Below are 19,030 nucleotides of genomic sequence, written 5' to 3'. Positions count from 1 at the left end.
TAGAGATAGCAGACTGATATCATCCAAAAAACTTTTTAAAAAAACAACTAATTTAAGTTTCAACTGTAAACAGGTAAACGATGTCACACGGGTTTGCTCGAAGATGAATGAAGTCATTGTGCGGCAAACTGATTTCTGTATGTCTGTAACGGTCCTATGTATGATTTCAGACTGTAACTTCCGATATCTGACTTTTGTGCTTATATTTTATACATTAAAATACAATTTGTATTCCCTTCTCTAAGCTTTCTGGTTGATAGCTCATGTTTGGGAAGGTTTCCTGGACCATCGACTTATAGCCAACCCCTCCCCAGCAACTGACCTCAATCAGTTGAACCAGTTTCTTCAGCAAGAGTGGCAGGCGATTCTTCAAAGGATTTTGAAAACATTATAATTGTTAAGTCCACGAAACTTAACGGTGCCTTGCCTGCATTCAGACCAATGGTGGACACGCACAATGATAATGACTTTTCTTTGATATCACTTTTCTGAATTTTGAAAACACGGGTTATATTACTAAAAGCTCAAATATTTGTTGTTAAAATAATATGTTTTAATGAAATTGGCTAATAATGTTTCCTTTAATGAATGAATGCTTTAATTCAATAGCCGTTCTCTATTAGCTCCCTCTCGCGCGCGCGCATAGATCTGTACATACTCTCTGTCAGTCGCAGTTAATTAAGAATTAATAGTTAAAAATGAAGTTAATTACGTCCAAATTTGGTATTGTCGTTGTTCGTTTTGTTTTTGGTTTGTTTGTTTGTTGTTGTTTTGGGGGTTTTTATTTGGTGGTCGATTAATCACTATAAGGATGATTAATTTGTGTTCGAATCCACTTTATGGGTTGTCTATCAGCAGACAGCTCACGCAGTAGTCGAATCGGCAAACGGTGGAATCACGAAGTCACATTAAACTTCGATCGGAGGTTGAATTGATCCCAACTCGACCCTTCAACTTCATTTAAAAACAATCCTCCCTCATCCCGCCGCGTCAGGGGAACTAACTGAGTAGCACATCTGAGTTGGGAAATTATAATTATTGTCCTGTCGTCCATCACTTCCACCATATGATAGTGATTTGTTGGAAGTATCTCGACAATATTTATTCACACTGAAAACATATGAACTTCCAAGAAATAAAATTTATGAGTGCCAATATGATAGCCGAATCTAAAGCACTCTAACCACTGACACGTATAGGAAATACAAGCTCGTTCTCTAATCAACACGTAATTCTGAAAACCACAATCGCGATTCGTACTTACAAATCAATATGTCCAATGACAATTCCTTTTGCTGTTGCTAGCGTTGCCTAGTTCTTAATGTCATGTTAGTGTTCATTGGTCAATATAGTGCATGTGGTCTTTTGGAGCATGCGCACGAGGTTCTTGAATTCATATTTAAGCGTGTAACCCCCGCTTGGTGTTTTCATTTACGGTCGTATGGCCGCCGAAACACGTGGGAAAGAAGGAGTATGCGGCATTAAAGTTAAAAGCTTTTTTCTTTGTCATTAACTTTGTTTTCCAGTGTGAACAAATATTTCAGAAATGCCTCCAACAAATGTACCTCCGCAAAGCAGTGGTTTCGATGGTCAACAGGATCGTCCGTGCGATGGTATGAATTGAATACGTCACCAAAGTTAAATATTTATTATTGAACTTCATGATAACGCTTTTGTGTATCGAGTTCTGAAACATATTTTTCTTGACACAAAAGTTACTGTTAAATTTAGTAGATGTAAGATAAAATTCATAGATCTGATAGAAAACGTCATTTTTACGCCAATTTTACGCAAAATAGTGAGAAAAGAAATTGTCGTCTGCTTGTTTTTCGGCAAAGGGAAGTAAACAAAGATGAACTACATCCCTTGGATGCTTCTCTCTCACACACACACAAAATAATTTCTTCTTATCTAATATGTTTTAAACAAAATAAACAATAAAAAGTGAATTGTACAAAAGAGAGAGCCTGAATATTTTCTGGATGACGGGTTTCTTGAGGTGTTAAATATGTGTGTTCAGATGAATGTTTTAAGTAGGGATGGGAATAAATTATTCTACAATGTGTAGCAAGCCAATGTGTTTGATTTTTATTATTATTATTATTCTATTGGTCTGAATAGCAAAAAATTGGAAACATTTGCCGGTTGAAAAACTTACTAGAAGAGCAGTTCACGTTCAACGCTAGATGATTGAGTATTGATAAATGAGGACAACTTAATTTCAGAGGTCATTCACCTTGATCCATAATGTTTTAAAAGCATGATTTATTTAAAAAAATTCTAAGCACAAAAAAGATGCAGCTATATAACTTAAGTCAAGGTAATTATGCCAGAGACAGATACCGTATCAGAAATCGTAACTGGAGAAAGAAGCAAAAATGGAAGTGGACGAAGCCCAGCATGAAAAGAATGGGGAATTGGTATGAAGGACTGTATACCAAAGATGAGAGTTCACAATAAAAAAAAAATTAAATCAGTGTGTACAGTTTTGAGAATAGAAGTTAGAGGTTACATTAGAGATACTGAATCTGGGCATGATTATGGCCATTATATCAAGGAGCAAATTCAATGTACAAAGTTATTTAGAAAAACTTAAAAGGGACTATTAGAAATTGCTGAAGAAGGTAAACCCTAAAAATTTTTGAAAATATTTTCAGGTGAGAATGAAGTTGAGCACAGGTATTAGTACTTTCAGAAAGAAAGAAGGCTTTGTTGGCTGTTAACAATGATGAGACAGCAGCAATACCAAAAGAGCTTTTTGTTAGTGTTTTTACACACAAAGATGTGAAGAATATGCCCATTAGGACAGAAGGCTCCTATTCAACGGGATAATTTTTGTCAGATACAAGAGTAATAATTTTATCCATTTAAAAAAAATTGACAGAATTAGTCCCTTATGAAATTCAAGATCCTGACTTGATGTCTCCGAGAGTACTGAAAGAGTTGCATATAGAGCTGTCTGTTCCAATGTGTTCTTCTTTCAGTAAGTTCTTGGAATATGTATATCATTTACTGTTGGAGGGATATACCAAATGATTGGAAACCAGCAGAGGTAATAGCTTTGTTCAAGAAAGGCTCTTAAGTCTGACCCTGGTAATTATAGACCTGGAGTTTAACATAAATCATGTGTAAAGTTTCGGAAAGTGTAGTCAGAGATGCTCTTGTTAAACAGCCCCAAGACTACTGCCAGGAACAAGAAACAATTTATGTTTTGATCATGTACTTGCTTTTATAAGTTTCACTGTATAGACTGTACAACACCAATCATTGTTACACGCTAAATATTGACCTTATTTGAATGCATACAAAAAATCTTGCAGACACATTTGCCGCTATTGAGACCACACTCAGGCAGCGTATCATGATATTTGATGGAGGAATGGGCACAATGATCCAAAAAGAAAAACTGGAGGAAGAGGATTTCAGAGGGAACGAATTTATTACAAGTGAACGTTTGCTGAAAGGGAACAATGATCTGTTAAGCATCACCAAACCAGATCTCATCTACAAAATCCACAAGGTGACAAGCTTCAGCTGGATTTTCGTCTTTAGTAGTGTAGAAGAATTAAATGCAATTAAGAGTCCTTGTTGAAGTGTGTTAGGAAAATATACCTGTAATTACTGTTAACTAAAGATTTTGAAAACATTTTAGGACTACTTAGAGGCTGGAGCTGACTTTGTGGAAACCAACACCTTTAGTGGAACTTCTATTGCACAGTCTGATTATGGTCTCGAAAGCTTGGTGAGATCTTTGCTTTTGTATAATTTAGTATCTTGCCTATCTGCTTCATATGTGTAAACAAATTGCTCATTGCTGAAAAATTCATTACCACCTTTATTGTCGGCTTCTTGGGAGTAGGTCTTCCATGAATGTTAAAATAATTGATACTGAATGAAATTTTAAAAAAACTTTGGATTGTAGCACCTGTTAAAAACAATACCCAACTTGCCTTTCAGTATTTTTTTTAATTGTTAAGCATCTTATCTTTTCCTCAAGATTTGTTGAATACTTAATTTCTTAAATGCGTGATTAATTGCTTCTGATCCTTTATATGGCAGATTCACCGACTAAACTATGAGTCAGCAAAATTAGCTCGCAGAGCAGCAGATGAGGTCACAAAGGCAACAGGTAGTTTTTGTAAAATGAATTGTAAAAGATTATAGTAACAGCAAAAGATTCATAGTTGTTGGGCATTGAAAATTGTTCTTTTGTTGGTAATACTATTTTTTTCATCTATTGATCTAATGTTAAAGATTTAAAATTGTACTTAGGAAAAGTAAACCAAATTTAATTTTTTTCTTTTATTTTTTTAGGTGTGAGACGCTATGCAGCTGGAGCCATTGGCCCTACAAACAGAACATTGTCAATTTCACCATCAGTGGAGAAACCTGAGTACAGAAATATCAGTGAGTTTTTATTAAGTTTTTATTGTCAAGGACTTGGCAGTGATGTAGGAAGATGCTTGCTTTTGGGAGGGCAAACTTCATGCTGGCAGGGAATGACATTTACATTCTTGCTCCCTCAGTATCATTTTTGAGGGGGCAGCTATATGTCGGTAGTAGTGTTAAATACAGCATTTTGGCAAGGGCTGTAGCCATGGAATTAAGCTGTGTTAATGGTGTGGCTGACACAAGCAGGTACTCTCATGATGGCAAAAAGTGTTGAAGTGTCTTAATACATATTTGTTGATGTGTCATGTTATTTTGCTACCTTTTTTTATAAAACATGGATTTATTTCTTGATGTTAACAAATTCTTTGTTTTCGTTGCATATTGCATTCTGTCTACTTATAATAACTGTTTTGACATGGATTTATAACAGAAAATGAACACTGCTTTTTTATATAGTTTTTTTTATATTGTATAAAATTGTTTTTGTATTGTAAATAAGATTTATCTTTGTCAGAGTTGTTTAAAAGAAAAGATTATAAGATCACATAAAACTGCTCATTACATTCCACTAGCTATAAAGCAATAATAATGTAATAATGCAAAGTTGTTTCCCATTTCATCATAGCAAAATGTTCATGGCATTTTAAAAATCTAGATGTATGTTTTCTTTTTAGCCTTTGAGCAGCTTGTGGATGCATACACAGAGCAAGCTAAAGCCCTTTTAGAAGGAGGTGTTGATGTTCTGATTGTTGAGACGATCTTTGACACTGCCAATGCAAAAGTTTGTTGCTTTACCTTCTTTTTAAAGCAATATATCTGAATAGTTATGATCAAGGGATATATATAATTTAATTTTTAGATCTTATCCATTATTGAGATAAAGCCATTTTATTCAAGGCTCTCAGTCAATTTTTGGAAATGACTTAAAACCCTATCCTGCACTTTGAACAAGCAAACAAATAAAATATTGTTTTGTTTATTTCTGTATCTTTGTTAAGGGGAAAAGTAAGGATGAAATGAAGCTAGTCCTTGAAGGGACACTTACATTGTGTTGTGTCAATAAGTCTTATTTAATTCTGCTGTGTCGTGGTAAATTAATTTCACTGCTAATTTTAAATACATTTATTGTTTTATTAAATGAGTTTGTGTATTACTTTTTTTTGTGTAATTTTATTTTCAGGCTGCTTTATTTGGCATTCAGAACCTGTTCAAAGAGGGTTACAGGAAATGTCCAGTGTTTGTAAGTTTCTCAATTCTGAATGCAATGTATAATATGTGCATGCCATAAATACTATAAATATTTAATTAATTCTTAAGATCGGAAAAGGTATAATGCCGGTGTTGTGAACATGATCATGTTTATGCTGTATTGTATGCATACATGCACATATATATTTAGAGCCACTAGTAAAATCTATATAGGTAAAATAAACATGCTGTAAAGACAGTCTTATAGCCGAACTGATTAGCCCTTTTTTCTCCCAAGCCACAAGCAGATCCATGCCACCATAAATTTTTGTGGCCAGATTAATCCACTTTTCTTACTACAAGGCTAACTATATGTAGTGCAATGGTACTTCTCCTGCACTGGAAATAAGGGGAAAGGAGGGTAAATTTGAGATATGTGAGCCACTTGTCACTGGACCAGAACATCTAAATGGTGCAAAGGTACTTCTCCCATACTCGAAATAATCAAAAAGAGAAGGAATAACCCCCTTACACTGCAGTGAACACGGTTCAGGCACTGCATTTAGCTCACTATTTAAACACAAAAACTTGACTGCTATGTCATCCATTTTGGGGTCATTCATCTCACTCATGTGGCTGGCCAGGTCAAGGGAAAGGGTTGCAGGGTGGAGGGAACAAAGCACTGTCAGCGGTACATGCTGCCCCAAAGAGAGCTCCTGTTACAGTGTAGAACAGAATATATTAATAAACATAGTCTACAGCCTGCCCATAGACAAGGAGTAACCTGCAAAAATTGGTAAATGCTGGACAAATGGTGTGGATTTGTATAGTGCTCTGCCAGAAACATATATTTGCACATACATGCATTGCTGCATAATCTTTATTTATAAGATAATCTATTTCTAACAGTTATAAATATCTGAAATTGGCTTGTTAATGGATTGTTGATGACTGAGTGAAAGTATACACATTTCACACTTTCATAAACAATGACTCATTGAGACGAGTTTAAATTCTAGGACACTATTTAATCAAAATTTATCTTTTAACTTATATCAGTGCACGTCCATCAAAATATTTTTATTTTTATTTTCATAAATGTATATGCACATCCCGTAAAAGATTAAGTATTGACTGTGTTATTGATGAACAGGTATCTGGCACCATTGTTGACAAGAGTGGGCGAACACTGTCAGGACAGACATCAGAAGCTTTTCTGATCAGCGTCTCACATGCACAACCAATGTGGTAAAGAGAGTTACCATAACAAACTGTTTAGACCAGTGGTTCTTAACCGGGGTTCGGTGAGTCGGTCTCAGGGGTTCGTCGGAGCCTCTGCCACAGAGGTCAAGACACACCCACAATTCATGATGACACTAAAGAAGGGTTCGGTGAATGTGCATATGAAACTTGCGCGTTCGGTACCTCAAACAAGGTTAAGAACCACTGGTTTAGACTTTTAAAATAATCAGCTTTAGTTTTGTGGTATGGAAAGAAACCTTGAATGCTTACACGTAAGAATTGTGTGTGTATATGTATACATGTAAAGACACCTTACATCGATCTGTCCATTTAACTGTTACACAAGTCATATTGCGTCTGCGGCAGTAGTAGTAATACACTTTAAAGTGGGTGACATCTCATCACTGATCTGCAGGATTTTTCTTTTCTTTTGATGTTTTTCACAGCGTCGGACTGAACTGTGCACTGGGAGCTTCTGAAATGAGGCCTTTCATTGAAACCATTAGCAGAAACACAACTGCTTATGTTATCTGCTATCCTAATGCAGGTATGATTTTTCTATCTTGCTATTATCAGATTTCTTCATGAAAGAAAAATGAAAATAAATGCATTTGTTAAGCACAAACACTCATCCCCACTTTCACTCAACCATACATGCACAACTCGCATGCAAGCATGCTAAAATACACATACTTATTTGTTTAGAAAATGGTGACATAGTTTGTAGCATCAAAAGAAAGTTTATTGTATATTTTCTTGCTGGTACAGGAGTATGAAAAGCAGTACTTTATATGTGAAGCCTATTTGCAGGGCTTCCAAACACATTTGGTGGCTATGATGAAACTCCAGAAATGACTGCTAAGTGTCTGAAGGTGTGTACAATACTGCCAGCATACCAGTTGGTGCCAAATCATACCTCAGACTAATGAAGCTCAGGCTTCTGAATTTTTTAGAGCCTTTGCATTGTTTTATGTTTCATATTAAAATGAAAAATAGCAATTTAAACTGTTTTTATATTTATTAATGATTTGTTGTAAAATATTCTAATGTCAAAAGAACTTTTACTAAGCACATTGTGGGGAATTTATTAGAACTGAGCTCTGATTCTTGTTTGTCTGTTTAATTTCCTTCAGTTAAATGTTTCACTAAAACAATGATAATAAGCTTACTTAGGTTTAGATCTCGGCTAGGGCATGCTGTTCTGTCACTGTGTGTAGCACCTGTTTATAGGGTTGGCTGCCTGGCAGTGATATTTATATTATATTGCCTAATTTATTTGCCCATAGGAATTTGCACGAGATGGACTGGTGAACATTGTGGGAGGATGTTGTGGCACAACACCAAGTCACATCAAGTAAGGAAAAGCAGTGTATCATGACATCACATGCAGCATGAAATTTTTTTTGCATAGGCCATTTGTTGCTAGGTTGTTTTACAGTTGCATCTTCTGTTCATTTTGTAATCAGGTTTGCATAACATTTGTTGGTTGTGGCTTTAAAATATTCAGAATATCTCCTTTTCTTTTTCAGAGCTATTGCTGAGACCATGAGATCTTTCAAACCCCGACAACCACCCACAGACCTGAGAAGTAATGTCTTGTGTTTGTCAGGTAAATTGCTTTATGCATTTTGTTGCTGCTGCTGCTCTGTGTGTGTGCTTATAGACGAACATGTAACATTGCACGAGAAGTGATTTATGTTTGCAAATCTCTGCACAGGGTTGGAACCTATGTATATCACACCAGATTCCATGTTTGTTAACATTGGTGAGCGCTGCAATGTAGCAGGCTCCAGAATGTTCTGTCGTCTGATCAAGACCGGAAAGTATGAGGCAAGTATATACTTTGATTTGGTTTGTGATGGCCACCACTCCCTGGTGCATCTTTATGAAGGACATGTAAAGCTCTAGTGGAGATTCATTATTTAGCAGTGCTTATAAAGGCATCAATAAAATATTAAACATATTATGTTTTATGAGATGTTCATTAGTGCCTATTCCTCTTAATAACACACATTATTCTGGATTAGCTAAATTGCCATGCATGCAGTGGCCACAAAAAAATAAAGGCAGTACTTTTACAGTTCTTTGTCAAATGAGACAGACTTTGCTAGATGAGAGGGGGAGAGAGAGAACAAGCATTTTTTAAATTATTTATTAGTACTAAGAAGCAGAAGAGTCAGTGGGTTGGCATTCTTCATCAACATACATTGGTTGCAGGAGGCACTTAATGTTGCTAAGACACAGGTTGAAAATGGAGCCCAGATTCTTGACATCAATATGGATGAAGGCATGCTTAATGGTGTTTCAGCTATGCGTATTTTTGTCAACCTTATCACATCTGAACCCGAAGTTGCAAAGGTCACATATACTCTTTTTCTTGTTATTAAATTTTAAACAATTTACATTTTTGAAGAACATGTCAAAATTGCAAAAACTGTTGCTTTCCTTAATAGAACAATTATAGGCTAAGTTTAATGAAACATTTTAGCTTTTAAAATTATTCTGGAAGTTTCTTTTACTTGACAATGTTTGTTTTTTAATATTTATTCTTGAGAACTTGTTTTTTAAATAACAGATGTATTTAACAGGCAGTTTTTTTTAAAAACGAAGCTTAACTTCAACCTGTGACAATAATACTGCTGCTTTTTGCAGGTTCCTCTGTGTATAGATTCATCCAACTTTGCAATAATAGAGGCAGGCTTAGAATGCTGTCAGGGAAAATGTATCGTAAACAGCATAAGCCTAAAAGAAGGGGAAGAAGATTTTCTGCGTAAAGCCGGCATCATCCAGCAGCATGGCGCAGCTGTCGTCATCATGGCATTTGATGAAGAAGGACAGGTTTATACCTTCATTTTATAATATGCATGCAGGATCCTAAATAAAAAGTAGAGAAAGAGGGAAACTGTCACTTTTCAGAGGCATTTGTAACATTGTGCTCAAATCACTGATTATGCATTGACTGTGCAGTCACCAATTGGGCAGTCACAGTCGGAGATAAAAGTAGGTTTTGAACAGTGTAGATATCAGCCTTGCAAGAGTTTTGTACTATAAAGAGAACTATGTCACATTTAAATAAGGCAAACATTTAAGAAGTTATGAGGCTTCACAGGTTTTACAGCCAAAGCAGACTTGGAAAAGAACAGTAGAAAATGAGGCAAAGGACATCGGAACCACATGGGCCCAACTGAAGGGGGCTACCCAAAAGCTGGTCCACTGACGAGGTGTTGTTGTGGCCCTGTGCTCCTCAAAGGAACAAATAAACTAACAGGTTTTACAGTGACTGATCTGTATGTAAAAAAAAAACCCAACTGAATATAAAATAATATTATAAGTGAATTTTATTCTATGCATTATAAACCAACTAGGACAAAAAAAAACAACATGTTATTACTGACAGTAGGACAGTTTTTATAATTCACAGAAATATTACTTTGTTTTGATTGTAAAGTGACTGATGTTACAGGCCACAGATACTGCTCGAAAGGTTGAAATCTGCACACGTTCTTATTGGACTCTGGTTGAAAAGTTGAACTTCAACCCCAATGACATAATTTTTGATCCCAATATTCTCACCATTGCTACGGGTATGGAGGAGCACAATAATTATGGAGTCTATTTCATTGAAGCAACTAGTATTATAAAGGTATGTAGCTGTAATAAACACAGAAAAGAGGTGGAGACATTTGTATATGAGAGTGAATTTGAGATGCTAAACTGATACTTGTTCAAGAATAAGTAGTAATGTAAAGAGTGTATGTACAAGTTCTTTACTCCATTATTTTGTGCAAAAGGATCTGTAAAATTCAGGAGCTTGAACTACAGCACTATTTTTGGAATTAGTTATTGGATTTATTTTTTTCTGTATTTTGGTAAGTTCCTTAGATGACAATTTTGTTTACATTTTATGTATATAGAAAACACTCCCTTGTGCAAGAGTCAGTGGTGGTGTGTCAAACTTCTCATTTTCATTTCGTGGCAAGGAAGCCATCAGAGAGGCCATGCATAGTGTCTTCCTGTACCATGCCATCAAGGTAATGTCCAACAAGGACAGACCATAGAAAGTTTTGGCTGCCAATATAATTATTATTGTTAAGAAGTACACTTTGTCTCTGGAACCAGCTTTCTACAAAGCAAAAAAGAATTGCAATTCTTTCTAAAGCTACTTTAGTAGATTGTATCTACTTTATCATCTACAATATCCATTCGCACCTTTACAGATGGTGTAAACTGATGAGTCTTTTAGGAGTTCAAATTGTAAACAGCAATCCCTCTACACCAGGGGTGGGAAACATCTGGCCTGCCTTATAAAGCCTGCAAAATCATTTGGTCTGTCCCAGCCAAAGCAGCTGCATGGGGGGACTCGATATTCAGTAACTCTGTAAATCTATGTAATTTTTCATAGCAACAGAAATTTAAGTGAATGATTGTAATAACGTAAATTTTGAGAGACAAGTAAAGAATATTCATTACAGGATGGGCACATACAAGTACATGATGGGATGGACATGTCTGCTTCTCGCTGGTCCGCTTGTGTTGGTGACTCAGTAGCCAGCGACAGACAGGCTGGGGGTGTGCACATTACAAAAGGGTTAATGCGCTGTGACAAAACTCTATAACAGAAGAATTTTTCGGTTGATAATTTTGTATGGCCTACAAATGATGTTATAAATATTCAAATGGCCCTTGAAGTGAAAAAGTTTTCCCACCCTGCTCTACACCCACCCATCTTGGAAATTGTTTATACATTCAGTTAGATTATCCTACCTTGTTGGGAATTTACATTGCAGTTTGGGTATAAATCATACATTATTGAAAGAGTGGGAAATACAAAATGTTATGCATGTTTGTATGTACAAGGCTGGAATGGACATGGGTATTGTGAATGCTGGTGCTCTGCCTGTGTATGATGACATTGACAAAGAGCTTCTGCAGCTTTGTGAAAATCTCCTGTGGAACAGGGACCCTGAAGGCACAGAGAAACTCCTGACATATGCTCAGGTAAGACAGATACTTCTGAAGAAGAAATTAAAATCCTCTGGAGACCATATCACTTGCAGTAAATAATAATAGAGTGGATTTATATAAAGCCTTTCCCCAGCACCAAAGCTAGGATTAAAGAGCTTTACACACAACGTACATACAGATGCATCAAATACTTTAGAGTAGGCATCAAATATACCTTAATATGTAAACAATTACACACACACACAGAGGGTAGAGTAAACTAGAGTATCCAGAAAAAAACCAACAGCCAGGCCTGTTAACAAGTGCCACATCCAGATAGAGGTATGTTTGAGTCAAGATGTTGCCCCATGGCACCTGATTCTCTTTGTTGAGGTGGTACAGTGATCTAGCCACAGTGCCACCAACCACCCACTTACCAGAATTTTTATATGTATATGTTTGTATATTTTAACAGTCATAACAAAAGTTCTAATAGAAGAATGTTTGATGGTATATTCTATGCTTAAAAGAATTAAAAAATTGAGGATGGGGAAAAACTGATACACTCAAAAGCAGAATCAATTTTCTCAGTTCTCAATAGAATTAGATCCCATAAAATTTGTTTCATGCTGAAAAGGAGAACAAAATTTGAAATAAAGAAAAAAAAATGTTTTATATCTAGTTCTCAGCAGGGGTGTGACTCAGACTCTTGGTAGGCTATAATTATGATGAAAATGATGATGTAACATTTGAAGATGATAGTGCTCCTAATAAAAGTGGTTATTATTTTTGTCTAAATGAGATACCATCTTGAAACTAATGCTATAAATGGGAATATGCCTATTTCTTTAGTATGGCATGCTTAGATCTAAAGAATGGTTGCATGTAGGGATATTTTCTCCCCTGTGAAAGTGCAATATTTGTTTGTGTTGGATATAATTAAAAAAACAAATGTATTTGAAACAAGAGCAATGCTTTCATGCATAATTTTTTATGATAAATCTTCTGTTATTGTTTTCTTGCTTTTTTAAAGTCCTAAAATGTACATTTCTTTTTAAGATAGGTAACGTCATGATTGAGCTTTTTTTTTTTCTTAACTGGAAATAGTGAATCAAAGTAAACTGCAGTAAGAACTTCAGTGGGCATTCAGAATGTTTGTGACCTTCTGCCTTCATTCAAGGCACATAAAATTTCATTTGTAGTTCAGCCTTTCTTCAGTTTATAAAAAAATGTTATTCAACTTCCACAAGAAGCAATGTTTACTTGTTTGAGTGGTGTGACTTGCCAAGCTGGCAGCCATTAATAATGCTGACATTCAGCTTGTGAGGCCTCTTCCATATTCACCTAATTAGGCATTATGGGACTTTTGGTGATCAAAATGAACCTTCGTGTGGAAAAGATTTTGAGAAAAGCTGATTGATGCTATGAATAAACTTGGAATATTGACTAATGTGGATTAAATGTCTTAAGATATGCATTGAACTGGCAGATGAATGTATCTGTTGAATGAATGACATTTTAAAATTATTTTTATAAATAAAGGTGAAAACTTTGTGAATGCCCATGTATGGGTAGTCAGTCTCATTCATTTTATACACACAGAACAAGGACACTGGTGTGAAGAAAGCAGAAAGCATTGATGAATGGCGACATAATCCTGTTGAACAGCGCCTTGCGTATGCACTCATTAAGGTTGGTGGCTTGTTTTCTTTTTAACTGAAAATCACATTTCTTTTCTCGAGAGTATCTTGAATAACTATGATATAACTACTCTAATTTCTACAGTGAGACAATAAAGTTGTAGTCAGCAGCAGCTTAAAACAATTTAATAAAAGTTTTGATGTTCTGAATCCAGCAGTATTTATTGCAGTCAGATTTGTTTGCAGCAAAGACTATCCAAGAGGAAAGTGGCTGATCCTCAAGTTTATTTTGCCTTGGGTTTTCTTTTCAAAGGGGATTGACAAATACGTCGTTGAAGACACAGAAGAAGCCAGAAAAGATAAACAGGCATATCCCCGACCTCTCAATATCATTGAAGGACCATTGATGAAAGTAAGTTTCAAAACTGTATTTTATACCGGTTTACCAGATCTTCAGATATTTTTTTTCAAGCGGGGTCACTCAGTTAATGACATCAAAATAGGTTCTGGAGAATATTAAAACCAAGTTTGTGGCTTTTAAAGTAAAATTAACATCTGGCTCTTGATGAATTCTATAGAAGGTATCCTACCTTAACCAGCACGGACTCTTTAACCTACCTAGATCTGATACAATCCTTAAAACAATATCAAAACAAATGTACTGGCCTGCAAGTCTCCAAAATGAAACTGTTAATAGGGGATGGGCTATCACAGAGCAAAAAATCCTTTCAAAAATCCTTCAAGATAATAGAGTGGATCCTTCAGCACTGAGAAAATAGGCTGAATGTAAAGAATGTAACTAAGCTGATAAATTTCAAAAAGCCCATCTTTGCTACTATAGAGACACCCAGTTTCAATTAAGAATCTTACACCAGATCCTACTTGCAAACTCAATGGTTTTTAAATGTAAGCTCAATACAACTCCTTTGTGTTTTTGTAAACAAGACATTGAAACCATTGAACACATATTCTGGCACAGTCCATTAAGTAAAGACTTTTGGCAACAATTATGGAATATGTTAAAGGAAACTGGGTTATGAAAGAAGTTGTTATATTAGATATTAGTAGAACTAAGAGTGTTGACAAAGATTTGAACTTCACGATTTTCTAGCAAATTTTTCATTTATGAATGCAGATTCCTGAAGGTCATACCAACAATGGATAAGTTTATACCTTTTGTAAAGTCACATTATGTTGCATTTATTAATAGCACACACATATCATTTTGGAGACAGTGGCTCCTATTTAGTCGTTTGATTTCTTAACAGCATCATTTGTAATGAAACTTTGCCTATATTGTGTCAGATGGATCGTCTTATTTGTTCTATTTTCTTATGTGTATATTAAATCTTGAATTATTCTGTTTGATTGTATGTGTTGTAGATGTATTTATTGTGTAAAATTGTTTTTAAAAAACTCCCACCTAATCTCTTAGGTGTGGGGTAATATACTCAAAATAATACACACCAACAACAAAAACCCCTTATGGTCCTAATAATGAAGTGCAGATGGTGGATTTTACTCAGGCTTGAAAGCAGAATCTTCATAATCTCCTTGTTTTTTTGGCTGGATGTATGTATACAAATATGACTGCTGCTGGTCTGCTTGTTCTGTCAGGGAATGGGAACAGTTGGAGATCTCTTTGGTGCTGGGAAGATGTTCTTGCCACAAGTAATTAAGTCAGCAAGAGTTATGAAGAAAGCTGTTGGTCATCTTATTCCATTTATGGAGAAAGAGAAAGAAGAAGAACTTGCTCTTCAAGGGAAGATCAGTACTGTAAGTCCTGGTACATAGTTATGGTCTGCTGTTGTACGAGAGAGAAATGTTATAGTTCTTAACAAAGGTATTTTTTTTCTTTATAAATATAAGCTTTTGAAGAAGTTTTATAAATTGTTGACCACCACTTAATAAGTGTTCCCATGTTTTCAATAGGAGAGGTCATATGTGGGCACAGTGGTGCTAGCGACTGTGAAGGGTGATGTCCATGACATTGGGAAAAACATTGTGGCTGTTGTGCTTGGCTGTAATAACTACAAGTGAGTATAGTAGGACTTTCGTGATTTCCAGCAAAGATGTATGCACGCTAAAGTCTCAATTTTCACCTTGAACAACACTTTCTGTCTACAGAGTTATAGATCTTGGTGTGATGACACCTTGTGAGAAGATTCTTGAAGCTGCAGTCCAAGAAAAGGCAGGTGAGGTATAGTTTGCATCTGACAAACTAATTATAACCACCTTAACATTATGATCTCAAGGCTACAGCTAAAGGTCTGTGGTGTTGCAGATATTGTTGGACTGTCGGGTCTAATCACTCCTTCACTTGATGAGATGATTTATGTTGCAAAAGAGATGGAAAGGGTAGGACTTCAAGTTCCCCTTCTCATTGGCGGAGCCACAACATCAAGGTAAGTTTTTTAATGAAAAAAAGCACAGATTATGATAGCTTTAGTGAGCAGTCTATATGCAGTACCTGGTGTACATTCAGGTCAGGTGAGTTACGAAAGATATTATATTTGAGTCTTTTTGTTTGACGAATCTTTCTGACCAGGGCACACACTGCAGTGAAGATTGCTCCTCAAAGACAGAACCCAGTTGTTCATGTTCTGGATGCTTCAAAATCTGTTGTGGTGGTGAGTTACTTTTATGCAGGGATGAACACTTTATAACTTAAGGGATTGTAAAAGATATGTGCTTTATGCATAATGCAATTATAATATTAATAACTCGTCATGTAAATTCTAAATTTTATTTTGAATAGGATCATTGCAGTTTTATATCTGAATTCTTTATGCTACTTTGTTTTGTTATTCAGTGCTCATCACTGATGGATCCAAATCAACGGGAGGAATTTTGGGAGGAAATCAATGAAGAGTATGATGAGATTCGTGATGAATTCTATGAGACACTGAAAGTAAGTTTTCTGAAACTGTAAGAAAGATTCTGTTGATTTAAGGACTGTTTGTTGTGGCTTACAGTAAAACAGTCATCATCACTTTAAAAATATTGAGTATGTATAATACATAAGTATTAAAATCGAATAATGTTCACCTTCTTGTACTTTATCTAACAGGATCGGAAGTACTTGAGCTTAGACAAAGCAAGGAGTAAAAAGCTAATGATTGACTGGATGTTGGAGCCAGCACCAGGTATGTTTATACAAGTTCATTTTAGATGCCTTGTGTTTCATGAGAGTTGTCAACAACCTCCATGCTGACAACTAATTCGGGGTCAAGTTGCAGATAGGAGCAAGAGAAAGATTGACGATGGGCTGAGACAAAAGAGCTTAGATAGCATCCATAGCTAATGTTTCTTGAACTAATCTGAAGGGGAAATACTAGATTATGCATGTTAAGTTAAACACAAACTTTATTTTTGATTTCTTTTAATATATATATAATGTCACTACAGAATATGTTTATCCCGTTTCTTGCATGTTGTCAATGTTATAAACAAATATACTTCCAAGTTGTGCTATTTACTCAAAGTTTTCTTAGACTTATTTAGGCTAGACAGGGGTTGAGTATGGCATTAAAATGTACTCTTGCTTTGTTTTAGTATGGCCATCTTTCCTTGGAATACACAAGTTTGTGGATTTTGACCTACAGCTGTTAGTACCTTACATAGACTGGCGACCTTTCTTCCAAGTGTGGCAACTACGTGGTCGCTACCCAAACAGAAATTTTCCCAAAATTTTTGATGATAAAGATGTGGGTAAGATACCTTTTGCATCCCCCCACCGCCCCATATCATTTTGAAAATTTAAGACAGGAAAGAAACAAATTTTCTGGTGGACAAAGGTAGATGGAGAGTTTAGTAAAGATCCTGTACAAGTAAAGAAAAATTTTTAAAAAGCAGTCACCATGCACATGAAAGTTTAAAGGACCTTGTTTTATTTTCTGAGGGACCATAGTTACAACTAATTTTAACTGTATTTTGTCATGGCCAGGAGAAGAAGCAAAGAGAGTATATGATGATGCCCAGTGCATGCTGAAAGCTATCATTGAAAATCATTCTCTGAAAGCAAGTGCAGTTATCGCCTTCTACAGAGCAAACAGTGTGGGTGATGACATTGAAGTTTATGATGAGAATGGGAAGGTCATTGAAGTTCTTCACGGCTTGCGGCAGCAGGTAAGCCAGAATTCATGGCGAGATAGGTGAAAATGATGAAAACATACTCGTCCGCCAGCTGCTAGTGAATAAAACATTCTTCTGTTTTACATTATTTTCTATGATATGCAAAGAGCTATTTTTATATTCAAAATAATGTGTCCATGCCATCTGAGAAAAGCAGTGACTGTAGAAACTGCAATATAAATGCCTAGTTTCACCTGGCATTTACATAATCTTCATTTCAAATAATTTATTCTGTAGGCAGAGAAAGATGGGGCAGACACAAGTCCTTACTACTGTCTATCAGACTTCATTGCCCCAAAGGAAAGTGGTATCACCGACTTCATTGGTTTGTTTGCAACTACATCTGGGATTGGAACAGAGCTACTATGTAAAAGGTATGAGGAAAAATTTTCCAACATCGTGTAGAGGATGATGACACATAATCAAATTTCTGCAATACTTCTGTGAACTGAAAATGTCTTGTTGCAGATATGAGGAGCAGATGGATGATTATAGTAGCATTATGGTGAAAGCACTGGCAGACAGACTTGCAGAAGTAAGTATAATGAAGGGCACTCAGACTAAAGGGTTACCATTAGAATTGTTGAAACCACTGGTTATATGAAGTGCATTTCTGGGATGTGTCCAGTTTCCAAAAGCAAAAATATCAGCTGTTTCTAAAATGTTCTGATTCAATCACAAGTTTTTTGTATCACACAGGCATTTGCAGAGTACATGCACGAGATGGTTCGCAAAGAATACTGGGGTTACAGTAGTGGAGAACACTTGGATGCAAATGAACTTCATAAAGTAAAATACCAGGTGAGATGCTGTAGATTTGCATTTTACACACACAAATATATATATAGATAGAAAACTACACCATATTCTTGGAAAATTTCAAATGGGAGAGCTGACAGGGTGTCAGCCTATAATCTGTCTTCATTAAACAAAAGATTTTCTTGTTGACAGGGTATCAGGCCAGCCCCTGGGTATCCTAGTCAGCCTGATCACACAGAAAAGAAGATTATGTGGCAACTGTTGCAAGCAGATGATGTGGGAATAGTCCTGACAGAGTCCCTGGCAATGGACCCAGCCTCTTCTGTTTGTGGACTTTACTTTGCATCGCCACATTCTGTGTACTTTGCTACAGGCAAGATGACAAAAGAACAAATGGTGGATTATGCAGCCAGGAAAGGAATGGAAGTATCTGAAGTTGAGCGGTGGTGTGGGTCAGTGCTGGCTTATGAACAGGGTGCAAACGCTTAAACCATGCCTGGCTTGGCATACATTGGGAGGTGGTAGTAGTTGTATGACAGGAAACTAAGCAGCCTTGTCTCCACAGCTTGTTTGGAACCTGATGCTTTGTACAAGTCCATAAGTTGATGACGCTGTGCTTCTGATATCTGCAAAGGATCAATAATTATGAATGGAAGTAACCATTGTAACTAGTATTTAAAAAATAAAATCAGGAAGTTCTGTATTACAAAGTAAGAACTCTAATGCAAAAT

General features: G+C 35.9%; 2 protein-coding genes across 4 annotated transcripts in view; one reads left to right on the top strand and one right to left on the bottom strand.

Annotated features, from left to right (window-relative positions):
* Positions 1-1,417: 1,417 nt before the first annotated feature.
* On the top strand, positions 1,418-18,825 carry LOC112569910 (methionine synthase-like). The gene is made up of 33 exons (XM_025247987.1): positions 1,418-1,613; positions 3,321-3,520; positions 3,653-3,742; positions 4,060-4,129; positions 4,315-4,407; positions 5,067-5,173; positions 5,573-5,632; positions 6,734-6,828; positions 7,269-7,369; positions 7,633-7,694; positions 8,109-8,176; positions 8,352-8,431; positions 8,540-8,652; positions 9,040-9,180; positions 9,475-9,660; positions 10,286-10,465; positions 10,737-10,853; positions 11,680-11,820; positions 13,369-13,458; positions 13,720-13,818; positions 15,024-15,182; positions 15,339-15,442; positions 15,534-15,601; positions 15,691-15,811; positions 15,955-16,036; positions 16,219-16,317; positions 16,477-16,552; positions 16,962-17,117; positions 17,353-17,534; positions 17,778-17,914; positions 18,009-18,075; positions 18,240-18,341; positions 18,492-18,825. The coding sequence occupies exons 1-33, from the start codon at positions 1,547-1,549 to the stop codon at positions 18,786-18,788; spliced, it is 3,810 nt and encodes a 1,269-aa protein (XP_025103772.1). The 5' UTR covers positions 1,418-1,546; the 3' UTR covers positions 18,789-18,825.
* The window catches only part of LOC112569908 (cilia- and flagella-associated protein 61-like), a 50,486-nt gene continuing 50,203 nt past the window's right edge, over positions 18,748-19,030 (bottom strand). For all 3 annotated transcript variants that reach the window (XM_025247984.1, XM_025247983.1, XM_025247986.1), the window contains one exon: positions 18,748-18,925. In XM_025247984.1, the coding sequence (XP_025103769.1) occupies positions 18,785-18,925 (141 nt within the window). In that variant the 3' untranslated portion in view covers positions 18,748-18,784. The remainder of the gene's footprint in view (positions 18,926-19,030) is intronic.

Source organism: Pomacea canaliculata, linkage group LG8 (assembly GCF_003073045.1).
Source record: "Pomacea canaliculata isolate SZHN2017 linkage group LG8, ASM307304v1, whole genome shotgun sequence".
NCBI lineage: Eukaryota > Metazoa > Mollusca > Gastropoda > Architaenioglossa > Ampullariidae > Pomacea > Pomacea canaliculata.
Note: the sequence above shows the minus strand (reverse complement) of the source record. Positions and strands in the feature narration are given on the sequence as shown.